Raw genomic sequence first — 14,788 nt, forward strand, 5'->3', positions numbered from 1 at the left:
AGCAGGACTGTATTCAGATGGCCAAGAATGAAACACTTTATGGAGAAACCTTGACTGAGAAATCTCGTCTGAGAGATCAGGGCTGGATGCATGGAAGCAACGTTGAACACATGGAAGAACAGCACTACTGACAGTGATCACTTTGATCACGATAACCAGAACAAAAATGTGTATGAGCCATCTATAATCATCAGTATTTTATTGTTATTATTAGTAGTAGTAGTTGTAGTCGTAGTAGTAGTAGTAGTATTTTTAGTATTGGTTACAGTATCAACAGGACAGTCAATCTCATGTTGGATATTAGTTTGTAATTAAATTGACCCAGGACACGTTATATTTCTAATTAATAATTCAGAGTTAAATGCAAATTATCTAAACGGTCAATCAGAAAGCAGACAGCACGTCATGTCACCCCTGCTCAGACGAGAAAGCATAAATAATAGTAGTCTGACAGACACCCCTTCATCAGGCCTCAGTCATGAATATGAAAAATATTATCAGCAACAGGATTATAAAGGCAGCTTGGTGTCCGTATAGGTTCAACAGAAGGCAAGGTTTTGAATATCCAATTACCCAGTGCGGTAACAACACTCCTGGGATGGCAGCTGTGAAGCTGCCCTGATCGCGACTCCTACAGCCTGCCTTCTGTTTTATATGTGTTATGGAAATAGCCTTAAATGCTGCAGGCTTGGTCCCGGCTGGTCATAAGGCAGAAGCATTAAGGCCGCTGTTTCCGATAAACGCGCCATGTTTTAATGAGTTCTTCATACAAAATAGCCTTTTCAAGGTGGAAAGTGAAGATTGAAAGTCTTATTTACAGTGGGAATGTTCAAACATTACTCCCTAAGGAGTGGTGGTTGTTACACTCTTCCAACTCCTACTGTTTAATGATGCAGTGCTTAAGTTCCACATTTATTATTTACATTTTATATAGTGGATCATCACCACACAAGTAGGCACCCAAAACAGATTTGTATTCTTCTGATGGGACAAGCCAACAATTGCAACAAAATATCTGATGGGATCTATCTATACTTTTTAAAGCATTCAAAACAAAAGCCACTTCAGTATTGCTTGTTTGTGGAAAGTAGGTTATGATATGTATATAATGTTCTTGTGTTTTGTTTATTTTGCCTAACGACACTCTAATCAAGAAATTAATTAATGAATTGCTAAATATCAAAAGCTGCTTTTTTTTCTATATACTCATGGATATTATGCTTCTCAATTTTGCTGTAGAACTTTGAAAAAATATGAATATCCATGATAAGTCAACTACAAAAACAGGCTAACAGAATATCTTTCTTGAAGTTACTCGTGTGTCATATTCTTGGCCATCTTCTAATTTTCCCCAGACATTTCCAGTCGACATCCAACTATGTACTGTATTCAATCGCATCATGATCGCTTCAGTCTATTAGAACCTACAACTGGTAAAAAATATACTGTTATGTCACTGTTTTGGAGTGGGCATCGGCATACTGGTTTTGCCTAGTGACCCACCATTGTGAGCTTCAGCTCAACTGCAAGGTTAATTTTAGTCACCATTAAAAGTTGCAATGTAGTGTCCATGGTATTGATGCTCAAAAATGGTGTACAGATTTCAAACATCCTACTGAGTCATTCCTTTGTCAATATTTTAAACAAGTTTCTGTCCTATTTTATATGATGTCTCGACTGTGTAATGTGTGAAAAGTGGATGTCTTATGGAAAGATTTTACGTAAAGCATTCCTCAGCCTCCTTTTATTATTATTTTTATTGTCTTGTGTTTCACTGAAGTTGTATCTCTTTGCATTTGAATCCTTTCAGGTAAGAGGCTGCACTAAATGCATTTTTTGGCACTGAACTACTCTGTTGTAACATCTATTTTACTTTTTTTTATTTTTTTTATTTTACGTTGTGTAAAACAAAATATTAACTTCCACTTAGGTGCACACATTATTCACAAAAGTGTGGCTTCATATGTAAAAGTCTTATCCATACTTATTCTGATGATGGTCTGTCAGCACTTCAAACCTACATGTTCTCTCCTAGATGAAAAGAACTCATGGACAGTCTTTGTCAGACAAGCAATCTCGATTCATGTTCGCAAATTAAGGATAAAGTGTTTTTGTGCTCCCTCAACTGTGATCTTTGAATTTTACCCAGCATGTTCCACATGTTGATGTAAAATGAGCATTTATTGATTTACATAAATCGTCCATGTTCCAAGAAGTTATTTCCACTACTCGTTTGATTTAATTTCTTCGTCCTGCTACCATCCCCACTTTAAAGGTTAGGCATTAAGGTCTGACAACTGCTGACCTTTCCCACCACAAGCATTTATTATGCGGCAAGACTAATCATGCTTTTCTTCTGCATCTGATTGATGTGAGAAAGCAGAAGGATGTGACGTGGAGAAATGTCAAGGTCTTGCTGTTTTCACATTGTGTAGGAGATTTGGCATGGTCCCAGACTTTGGATCAACTAGAATTGTGGCCTCTTTGAAACTGATTAAGGCTGAAACTGTGTCAATTTTATCATGTGAAGCAGACACTTAATTAGGTACATCTACATAATAGATAAGGATCTAGAACATCAGAGGGGGGAAAATATGTACGGAGTACGAAAAAAAAATGGTGGAAGCATTGTAATCTCCTTTGTAAGAAAAAGTCAATGTATTGGAAAAATCTCAGGGCACTCCACCAAGTTATGTTGTATGAATATGGTAACAGGTGGCTGCCCATGTGAAACATTTCTTCTGCCATACTGTGGTAGAACATTTTTTTCTGCCTGGTGCTTGCATGGATAGATGAACAAAGATATTTGTACTATTTAAAAAAAAAAAAAAAAAAGTCTACCAATGAAGTCAAATTGGGTAAATTTCAACCATGAACCCGATGATCTTTAAAAAATATATATTTCCTCAACTTCTCAGCAAAATGTAGTCATATGGAAGTATTCCACCACAAAGCTAAATGAAGTACCAGTTGATAAAATGTGCTCGATAGTATCGTAGAATGTGAATGAGACTGAGAACATTCTTTCTGACAGTGGGCAGAACATTTGTCTTTAGAATACAATGATAATCTTGCCCAACTTTTTACCCCCCTTCCAATTAACTAATGAGCCACAGCTTTTTACAGTAGTGCTAATACTAGCCAAGATGGTGATGTGCATAGTTGTGCCAGCTAACAGTTATCTTCTTTAGTTCTCTTTTTGTAGTATTTCATTGCTTGTTTTGTGACCATTCGCTCAGCCTGCCAGTAACCCAAAGAAATTGGCAAACAGCACCAAATACATGTTTCAAGTGGCAGATTTGACAACGAGTCTAGCGTACCAAGTTTGTATGCATCTCTATGTAACAGAGATCTTGCGTTGGAGAGTGTACAACTCGCTCGAAATCATCTGTGTGCATCATATAAGATTTATTTAATAACTTAAAGCTTTTATTTAAGAGTCAAATTGTTTCCCAACATTTGTTGAGCCAAGTTATCTATTTAGCACTGGAAAAATCTAATGGATACCCCCCCCCAAAAAAAATAAAAATAAAAATAAAATAAAAAAATAATAATAAATGGTATAATTACAGAAATAATAATTAAAAATGTACTGAAATATATGTGCTGTTCAATTCAACAGAAAGCTGATATTGTATATCTGCATGAAGCTATGACTTATTCTCTTGGAAAAATGGCAACAGTTGGATGCATTCATTTTACCTTTTGCCATCTAGTGGAAAAGCATTACATGCTTTCTGATATTCCTGTCCTGTAGATATGATGTAAGGTCCGTCAATCTGTCAATGACGGATGCCTATTTTGTTGACGATTAATAATTGACGAGAAACTGAGAAATACTGACGGACTGAGCATTGCCGGAAGTGGCTTTTCAATAATCAATGTAATCATCAATAACCGGGTCAGTCCTAATGAATCTTGATGGAATGCCCATTTTGCTGATGAATGATGGAAACATTGGTGGATGCCTATTTTGAATGATGAAAACATTGATGGACGGCAATTTCGCTGAGGAATGACAGATTGACAATTGCAATGCAGTTGGGCTTGAAATGTTGGCGGATTGACGATGATGGAAGGGTGTCCCGACTGTTGACGATTGCAAAACGACTGACACTCAAATTTAATTGACGCTCCCACCACTGTTAATTCATAATAATGCTGTCCTATAATTAATTCTAGCACTTTTAACCTATAACTATACAAGACACAACTGATGTTCCTATGAGTCATCATATATCGAACCGAAAGCTGTGACTGCAAAACTCAAATACAAGCAGAACTGTTTTTGTGACCGTTCCATTTTTTTCCTTTTCTTTTTTGACCGTCTCTAAAATTTTTCACATTTGACTAGCCAGTAACCATTGAAGTGTAAGTGGAGGAGAGGTGAATTGCTGTCTGAGCCCTTTGCCTTGAATGCCACACAGTGTAAATTGATGGCAGTCTGTAGGTTATTTGACAAGAGGCATACTCTCAGGTTGACAGTAAACCGTGAGTCTGCACCAAAACTGCGTGCATTTCGGATCATTCAGGCCAGGAATGTTTGAGATGGTGACTGATGTTAGCTGTTCTCTACAATGCAGCGGGTTAAGCAGTTCCAATGTCGCCTCTTTGCAACCGATTTGAATAGCCGCCGTTGCTGTTGGACTGGGGGACTGTATGAATAGATTAAACGAAACAACCCAGAGGTCCATTTTCATAATTATGTTTTTGTGCCAAGCCCCAACTGCTTGGCTAGCACTCATATGGAGGGCAGGATGGAAAGAGAGGAAGCAAAGAGAAATCAATAGCAGCTTCGAGGAGAGGGGGGGGGACTCTGAAAAATAAAAAAAAGGCAGTCTGGCTCCTGTGGTTGCGCTATAGCCTAAAAAAAAAAGGAGAAGATATTGAGTGAGTTTAAAGCACTGTACTTGTGCCACCTTAGAGACGCTGTGTTCTTTTGGCTTTATAGGGGGTACCTGAGCCATCCCATTCCCTGTGGTGCCTATCCACACACACGCACCACACACGCATTCAGCATTCCTGTAAACTTACATTCATTCTGTACAACTGACTTTATGATTTGTTTATACTACTTTCAATTACCTCCCTATGTCCCTTTCTGAGCTTGATAAAATTTTATATTGGGGATATTATTTTCAGTGAGCTCAGCCTCTCCTCCTAAGGCCTTCTTCATTAAGGCGTCCAGATTTTGAAGCCTGGGGAGGAGGTCACTTGAAGAATCATGGCTCCTTGACATTTAGTACTACAGAGGGGGTCAACAAGCAACGCACGGAATGCTGCAATATGATTGCTAGCATCATCTTTTCTGTTACATCAGGTGCCTCCACTCCTCTTTCTGGTGCAGTGCGTCTGTACGTTTGTGGCCGCACACACGTTATTGTGCTTATCTGAACTGTGTCGTCATCAGCCCCCGTTCGTTATCTCATGTACAATTCTAATGTCTTCCTACTCGCAGCACTGGTTTACCTCCCCAACAGCCTGCAGCAAAATTATCATATTTATAAGCGAACCGACCGCATTTTTTTTAGCTGGAATATCCAAACCGTCAGCCCCCGACTCCAGAGGAAAGAGCACTGTACATCACTCTCTGTCAAGATTCCATGCAAACTCAACCGTGGTTGTCAAGGAGATGATGGTGATGGTGAAGTGGATTGCATTCCGTTTCAACCAGCTCACATTTTAAATTATATAGATTCTAATAGTATCACAAAGCCAGGTTGCATATTTTACTTCTCTTGAAATTACATTTGTCAGCTAAAGTGCCATGCACTGCAGGGATTTCTTCTACGTAGTTTGAAATAATTTATTGTGACAAATTCTGATTTAAATTGCTTCTTGATTGTCTTTTAATATCAGTTATTAGTTATTAGCACGCTACCCCCAAGTGAGTCATTTTAAGTAGCAGCAAAGCATACTTACTTTGCATTCCATCAACAAGTTACATCATTATTATGCGCTCGAGTTTGAGAAGTTTGTATTTCTTTGTTTAACAAGTAGTTTTTAATAAGTACAGTTGTGCTTGAAAGTTGACATACCCCAGGGGTATGAATTTTAAAGTGATGGAATTGGAAGTATTAGTGGAAAAGCAAAGCATCATATTTCTAGATAGTCTGTTAATGTTGAAGAAGGCAGCAACAGCATAAACGCCATACTTTGTTTGATTTACCTCAACTCATGTGCTTGAAAATTTGAACAGGCACGTGTCAATCCTGCATACCATTTAAATCACAGTCCACCTGAGAAACTGCTGATGAGCACAAATTGTCACCGTTTTTAACCATTGTTGATTATGCATGACTCCCTCTTGTGATTGGATCCAAGTCAGCCCTTAGATTATTCGGAAGCTCCAAAAATGTTTTGCTGAACAGACAATATGTCGCAGGCAATAAGAGAAGACATTTCAAAAAATTTTACAGGAGCAGAAAAGTTCTCAACTTCTCATTTGCCTGAGCTAGCTCACCTGCCTGACAGACGCACTAGCAAAATCAGCAAGCACAATTGTACTTGGGTTTGATAAATCAAATTGTGGGTGCTAAATTATTCGATTTGCAGTCTTCCCGCAACGTGTAAAGTGTACTGCATGGCAATTTTCAGTGTTTTGCAGTTGCAATGATGGTTGTGCCCGTTTAATACATCAGCTTCCATATCCCTTTGCATGCATAATCAAGTTTGCATATTCAAACCTTTAGTAAATCTTATGGATCATTAAATGGTGACATTTTTTAAAGAATCCATGAGATTACACATCAACAATATCAGCTGTGTGTGTGAGTAAGCGTGCGTGCACATGTGCAAGTATCAGTAAATGTCTGTAGGCATGAGGCAGACAAATCAGCTGTGTATAGGATAGAGCGTCTGTCAGCTCCTTGTCAGTGAGCTTGTCATTTAAACTAAAATGATGAGTTCTGCAGAGAGAACAGAGTTTGTCTCTCATGCGAGCATGGAAAGGAAAATGGTAAAAAATGAGACTGCAATCATCAGCAATAGTAATCAAATGAATGATCCCTAAGTTCATAAGTCATGCTCAGTCTATGCTGTGCAATCAAATTAGGAGAATAGACTGATTTTTTTTTTTTTTTTCGCCTAAGGCTAGTCTAAAAAAATGCCTGCATGGTTCAGCTCTACTCTGTACTGGTGAGACATTTTTTTTTTCTTATAACATGCCATGTATACCTGTACCATACTTAATATAAAATCCAATAAAGATGTTTTTTTAAGTTAGTTATGACAATTTTTTTTGTTTTTTTTTTGTACACTAATCTTGCCGAATATATCTATACATGGATCTTTTTTGATGTGATATGCCCGGTGGCCATCCTTCCATGGGCAATGTATGTACGCAATTAATAGGCATTGATTTTTCCAAGGCATTGTCCGTAGTAAATAACAGTGGGTCATCAACCCTTACTGTTTCACTTCCCATGTCGACTCAACTCGCTTGACGTGTGGTGTTACCAAGTTCCTTGCGCCTTACCTTTGTCCCCTCCGGGTCATGCAATGTATGTACAGACTGCTGGGAGCTGTCAACTGCATGACAAGGCAAGTGGAAGTACCCCTGTGTGCAGGGCTGTGATTGTTTTTCAGTCTGCAAATTGTATTCCCTTGATACCAGCTCCATCCTGCTGAAGCGTTGACATACTGATTTATTTACTCTCACTGTTGATATACATATACTGTGTTTGTGTGTCTGAATGCATGTGTGAATCTATTTTGTTGGTCCCGATGTCTATAAGCATCAGATAAGAGGTCGTATTTATTTGAATGTCAACTGCATCAACAACATCCATCAAAATCAAGACATATCATCATTTCATCAAGTTATTTGGGGAAGGATATAGAATTTCTATGCCGATTATTAATTGTATACTATAGGAGGAACCTGGGGATATTATTGGATTCTTATTGCACTGTTTGCAATGGGTCTCTTTTGGCTCACATTCAAATTTTGTGCATTTGTAACGATCGAACGGACTAGACCATGGGCCAAAAATAGTACAGTATTTATTTCTTCACTTTTGATGAAGCTATTACAGTTTCATTTTTTCCCCATCAATTCAATTCTAATCCATTTAACACTTTGCACATCAGCTGACCAAATTTCCTTCTAATCACGCCTTTCCAGGTCACTGCCATTGTCCATGTGAGCAAAACGAAATAGAAAAAGGGGAAACAAATAGAAATAATGGCAAATAGAAAAAAAATCAAGAAAGAAAAATTCTTCCCTTGTAGCAAAGTCATGCTTGAAGAGGGAACATACATTGGTTTGTAAATTGGACAAATGTGTGTTTTACATGATTCGGCCACCTGGAATGTCGTCTCCAGTTCCTCAAAAAGCAAGCATCCATAGCATATAGCTTTTTAATGTTGCATCTGTCAGATTGGAGAAACTAGAACTGGAGGGTGTAGCACAAACTACACAAGAAACATTTTTGCCCCTTCTCATTTATACTCCGTGTTTTTAATTTTGCATCTCAAGTGTCCCAGGACAATCACTGCAGGGACTGCTTCTACATGCCGGGAAATTTTACAATTTGTGAAAGCAAATCTTAAAAGCTTTTGGTGTGTAGAACATGATTAGATCCTGACTGATCATGTTGATGTGTCAGGAGATATGAATAATCAATGAAGATACGCTCCTATGCTTCATGCATGTGTCAGGGGATCACTAAAGGTAATTGAGAAATATGCCGTGTGTAAAATGGGATTATCAGGATCTCAAACATTTTCTGCAAATAAATAGCAAATGCAAGGCATTGCCAAGTGAAAAGGTTACAGTAATAAACAAAACCGCTCAAGACCCACTATCCAATTATTTGCCAAAGAGTAAAATAAGTGTATTAATAAACTATTTGCATACAGTAGTGGCAGCAGGGTCCGTGCAAGTAAGTTCCACTTAATTGCACGGCTGTTAGCGAATACGTACATCCAACATTACTTAGTGCAGCTCTGCTTACCTTTTGTATTTGAGGTGCGTTTCACCACTCTATACCCAGACTGCAAATTAATATTGGTTCATTTACCCCAGTGAATTAACACTTGATCGATAACTATTTTTATACAAGTCAGAGTCTGTTTTCCTGTTGTAAATGTGTATGTGTGAGTTTCGTTTTTGTTTTTTCTTCAGCAACAACAGTTATTGTTTTTCATGTTTCTTGGATGGGTTGTGCCTCTTAAGTCAGTTTCATTGCTCTGTACAGTGACAATAAATATCCATTCATTCGTCCAATCTGGACATTTTATGAGGTTTCTAGACAAGACCAGAAACATTCAGTTTGTGTAAGTTAAACCCTACTGTTTGCTATCTCTAAAAGCACAGACTATGATCCATCCACAGACCCTTCATCCACATGGAGACTGTGACTTTTTACATACAAGTAGAATGGCAATAAAGGCAGACAGCTTGGACATTGTTTGATTTATTATCCACCTTCTGTGCTCTTTGACTCAACATTTCAATCAATTTCCAGTTACTCTCCTCCATTTGGGTGATTTAGATAGCACGGCAAAAGAATGCCCATCCTTTCAAATGCAGTGCAGGTCTTCATCAAATTAGAATCGAAGAGATTATTCAAGGCCGAGTGAAATGACAAAATCAATAGTTCAACGCTAAAATGAAGAATGGGCATTCGTAGGGGATCACTCCCTTGACTGCTCCTTCCCCATCCATCTCGCCTTCTCAACTGGATTCATCTCCTATCTCAGGAGAAAAAAAAAAAAAGCAAAAGCATTCCTTAGATAATTGCAATTAGGAGTTTGGCTGATGTTGCATCCTTGGACCTTTTCCAGTTCTGTGTGTTGGTTAAGAGGTGGTGGGAGTGGGTCTTTTGGGCTTCTTTCCAGCCTCCACAAAGCTCTTTGCCTCCCACACTCACATGGGCCTGTGCAGAAATAAGCACAGGGATGACACTGGGTCTTACCGCAATTAGACTGTAAATCGGACAAATGCAGAAAATGTTATTTTCTGACACCACAAACAGCAGCTATGTGAATTATTTTGGTAAATTGTTCTAAAAAAAAAATGAATGAAAATGCTTGCCCAAATTCCAACATTCTATATTGTTTTACAAAGTTATCATTTTCCTTTAAGCTCTCACATTCATGTGGAAAGCGCAGCCTTCCTTTCGCTTTCTCATCCTCACCCGCACCCGCACTCGCACACTGACACGTTTAAACACATCCGCGCACACGCTCGCATAAAAGGACGGCAATCCATCAATGCTCTCATTGCTGTCATGAGGAAAGAGACAGAGCTCTAAGCCAGAGTCGTCTAACACAAATTTGATTTTGCTCAATTTGCCTCAAACAGCGACATGTGAGCACTGGCGGCGCTAATATAGACTGGCACCTTTGCTGCTAACAGCCATCCATGTGTTTGGCTCGTTTTCAAACACTGGCCATATTCGCACCACAGGTTTTTGTTGCATTATACAGGTTGACGTTATGAAAATGAACAAAGACTGATTCTGTGTAGTAGTATGTTGACTTCCCTTCCTTATAAAGAATATGCAAGAGATGTAAAAGTTTATCTTTGCAGGTTATAAACTCGTTTTTATGCCACAAACAACAAAATATCACATAACGCCAGGGGAAATGGGTATCACGATTAGCCTGACCTGCAGTTAAATGGACTGCAATGAGTTGTGTCTGGAATTTAAATGTTCACAACTATAAAGTGCCTCGTTACACCACCAAGTGAATCCGGATGGCCCAATTGCGGTCATGCATCGCAAGTGTGTTAGAAATGTCAGCTTATCGAGTTTACAATTCTTTATCCGCATTTGTGAAGTTGATGATTTGAACTTGAAATAAATCACATTATCATGCGTCAACTGAAGGCTTTATTCCATCTGTCTCGCAGCTCTTCCTGTCATTGTTAGCATATTGTACATGCTTTCTGTGGTAATGCTATTGACATTTATCTGTGCTTGTCATGTAGCTATTACTTCTGTGGGACTCAGCATTTGTTACGTCCTTTTTTTTCTAACACAGTGTAACACTACCCCCTGTCTTCATAGACTACAAAACAGAATAATGAACAAACTGAGCATGTGCCATATTGAATTACCTTTGGTAGTCCGCACATTAAGAACAAAGGCAGATTTACAAATCTAATTGAAATATCACAAGGAACCGCTGTTCAAATCTTGATTCGGGCTTCATCTTAAATTGCAAAAAACATACATGGTAGGCAACAATCAAATGGATGGATTGATGAAATATTGCTAATCCGTTTTTTTTTTCTGTTTGTCTTTCATTACTCAGGTGGCCAACTTGGCTTGCTCCATCTCTAATAATGAAGAGGGTGTCAAGCTGGTTCGAATGGCTGCTACCCAAATTGATAGCCTTTGTCCACAGGTAAGTTCTTTCTCTGTGTTGTAAAGCATTCACACAAGCCCTGTGTTGAGTGTTTATGTCTAAAAGTCATTTTAAAAGGATAACTTTTTTTTTCTTTTTTTTTAACAAATGGAAGGGAGCTGAGACTTAAAGAATCCAGGTTGGCAGAATGGGGGAGCCATCCATCAATAATGCGTAGGAGGATTTTATAGTGCTGTTTCTCAGGATGTAAGCACCAGTGGAAGTTAAAATCAATACATTGTTTCCAGGGTTAACAGTGGGCCTTTTTCACAGAGGACCCAACTTTTTTACAAGCAAATAAGATGATGTTTGAAATTCCTTCTAATGGTCTGTCTGATACAATTATATGTCTATGTACAATGAGGGAGAAAATCATCATTTAACTTTGCAAATATTACGTACACGACCTCAAACTAGTGTTATAGTTCTTGAGATATGTCTTGCAACAGAGATGAATGAAACACATTTGCTCATCATTAGTGTTCTAGTTTTATCCTGCTCATCTTCTAATATATTTACATATGATTTGCCCTGGTGCCATCTATTGATTAGCCTTCACTATCTCCATTCCCAAATCAGTATAATTTGACGAAAACATGATGTAAACATTCAAGCATCAACATCTGATGTCGTCCCTATGAGTGTTTCTGTTTAGTGCAGTCCTTGGTAGGGTCAAAATTGCCCTTAGTAAATTTCCAGATTTAAGACGGCTGCAATAAGGGACGAGGACAAAACAGTGCTGGCCTTTGACATAGTTAAAATGGTTATTAGATCATGCAATGTCTGCTTGGTTGTACTGGCAGTTAGACACTTTGCTTCACATTCACGCAAAAGGACGGCCAGGATTCCCACATGACAGCACACTATAATTGCACATTTTAAAAATGACTTTTTATGACACAAAAATACTCTACTACAGTAATGCAAGTAAAGGAAGCAAATGTTATTCAAGAGGAAATGCTTTAAAAAAAAATGCTAACCCTGGAGACTGTAGGGTCCAATACTGCAGCATCCGTAGCTAAGGCATGACAACAGGGAAAAATGATGTTAATGTGTGGCCATTTATCCTCAAAAGAGCGGGTTAAAGATTAAACACAGCTCCTTTTTGCATTAGCGGTAGTGTGCTGCGAAGCAGACAGACTTGTGTACTGCTTCCTAACACTGCACTGTCTATGTTTGGTTCTCAGACTACATCGTAATTCTTTTTTTTTTTAAATCAGTACACATAATACAGTATAAAGTATATTATACCGGCAGTACTCTTGTGTAGTAACACCTCCCCCTGGTTAAATAAAGGTTAAATGAAAATGAAAAATATTTGTATGATCGATATTCCATCCACCACAGATGTAGCTTGGTCCTGAAAGTACTTGAAAAAAAATAGACATTCAGGGTGTATATGAGCAAACTATTTTAGAGTGGATGGGGAGTAGAAAAACAAGTTGGCACAGGCTTAAACCCCAATCTATTGGTACTTCTTTTTTCCACAAATTAAAAACTTGAAAAACAAAGACTAAAATTAAAACTTAAATAGTTTTACTTTCAGGGGTGTCCAAACTACGGCCCGGGGGCCATATCCGGCCCGCCATACATTTTTGGCGGCCCGCAGCAAATACGAAAAATAATTTTTCAATGCTGTTTAAAAAAAAATAATAATTAAAAAAAGAGGGTGGATTAAACATTTCTAGCTATGCAAAGACACAAATTTACAGCTAATAATTCAGTTTTAGAAATAAAAATAGTTTCATCCACTTGTTGCTTAGTGTCAAGGTCCAATTTGTGAAGACATCACATTAGATTAATGGTTCTTAAGTGTGGTCAGTTGACGACCGATTGTTCTTGTTGTGGTTCAGATTGTCAAGTTGGGATCAGCTGCTGCTCAGTGGAGAGGCATATCTATTATAGTGGCACACAGGAGTCACTATTTGCCTTGTGACTGTTAGCAGTTTTCAAGAAGTAACTGCACATTATATCAACAATTTATAATTGCTTCATTGATTTTTACCATGTTTAACTCATTCACTGCCATTGACGGAAAAAGATGTCAAATGATGCATTTTTTGCTGGTCTGGCAATGAATGTGTGAATAAATAACTTAAAAAAATCAAAGTGGCCCTTGCAGCTTTCTATTTTTCTGTATGTGGCCCTCAGAGGAAAAAGTTTGGACACCCCTGCTTTAGAGGCTGAGAACAAATGAAATGTAACCATTTCTCTGTCTTGACAGGTTATCAATGCTGCCCTCACATTGGCTGCCAGACCTCAGAGTAAAGTAGCCCAAGACAACATGGATGTTTTCAAGGACCAGTGGGAGAAGCAAGTGCGCATCTTGACTGAAGCCGTGGATGACATCACTTCTGTGGATGACTTCCTGTCAGTGTCAGGTATAAACGGGTGCTGAGTGGTCAATGTCATTCTGTTTAACTAACTGTCATTTGCTCAAAAATCCTGTTATTTGCTCTTCATCCAAGAAAACCACATCCTTGAGGATGTGAACAAATGCGTCATAGCGCTTCAAGAGGGAGACGTGGACACTCTGGACCGAACTGCCGGAGCCATCAGGGGCCGAGCTGCTCGAGTTGTGCACATTATAAATGCAGAGATGGAGAACTATGAACCAGGCGTCTACACTGAGCGTGTGCTGGAGTCCATCAAGCTCCTGTCTGAAACTGGTTAGTATGTTAGAAAATGTACTCATGTATAATTATTGTAAACACTAGTGTTTTTATTTTTGGGTTGATTTCTTACTGACAACAACATTAAAAATCACATAGCAACACAATAAATAAAGAAATATTTTGTTCATGTTTGCCAGGCAGCGGTCTTAGTACACCATCATGCTGGGTTGATCTGCAAACAAATAAATGCTAATTAGGCTGTTTGAAAGACAAACTCGGGATGGACCGTGTTGTCTCCCAAATAACATGTTCCAAATACAGTGGAACCTCTAAATTTGAACACCCCAAAAGTGGTACAATTTGAAGTTCTACCAACTTTTATAATTTATAAATTAATTCCAGTAATACCTATAAAATGTCAGTGGGTCCCAGTGTCTCTACTGTGTAAACAGCCTTCCTTTTGCCACTTTAAATGGCAATCATATTCAAAAGGGGAGTAGTTCTACGTCGGTAACTTTAGTTTTATTTCATTTTATTATACAGTGATTTGCTTCAGTCTTTTGAAAACTGTCTGTACAGTTGAGCTTTTATGATGGTGAAAGTAAGAGACGGAAAATAATGAATTCACATAACATTATCGACAGTAAAACATAAGAAAAGCTTGGAAGCGAAACAGCGTCACTGAAAAGAATGTGTTCAAGGTTGTGTAAAAGATACTGTTAATGCCTTGTTGCACGCTGCTCCTAATGCAGAGCTGCTACTGATGGCATTGGAAATTTTGATGCAAAGACTTTGGCAAATTGAATGTTGTGTCA

The 14,788-nt window shown here is 38.4% G+C and overlaps 1 protein-coding gene across 1 annotated transcript in view; it reads left to right on the forward strand.

Annotated features, from left to right (window-relative positions):
• ctnna2 (catenin (cadherin-associated protein), alpha 2) overlaps nucleotides 1-14,788 on the forward strand; it is a 205,871-nt gene that overhangs the window by 158,824 nt on the left and 32,259 nt on the right. Inside the window, exons 10-12 of the mRNA XM_077524899.1 lie at nucleotides 11,266-11,358; nucleotides 13,583-13,739; nucleotides 13,827-14,027. Coding sequence (XP_077381025.1) covers nucleotides 11,266-11,358; nucleotides 13,583-13,739; nucleotides 13,827-14,027 — 451 coding nt within the window. The remainder of the gene's footprint in view (nucleotides 1-11,265; nucleotides 11,359-13,582; nucleotides 13,740-13,826; nucleotides 14,028-14,788) is intronic.

Source organism: Festucalex cinctus, chromosome 6, assembly GCF_051991245.1.
Source record: "Festucalex cinctus isolate MCC-2025b chromosome 6, RoL_Fcin_1.0, whole genome shotgun sequence".
NCBI lineage: Eukaryota > Metazoa > Chordata > Actinopteri > Syngnathiformes > Syngnathidae > Festucalex > Festucalex cinctus.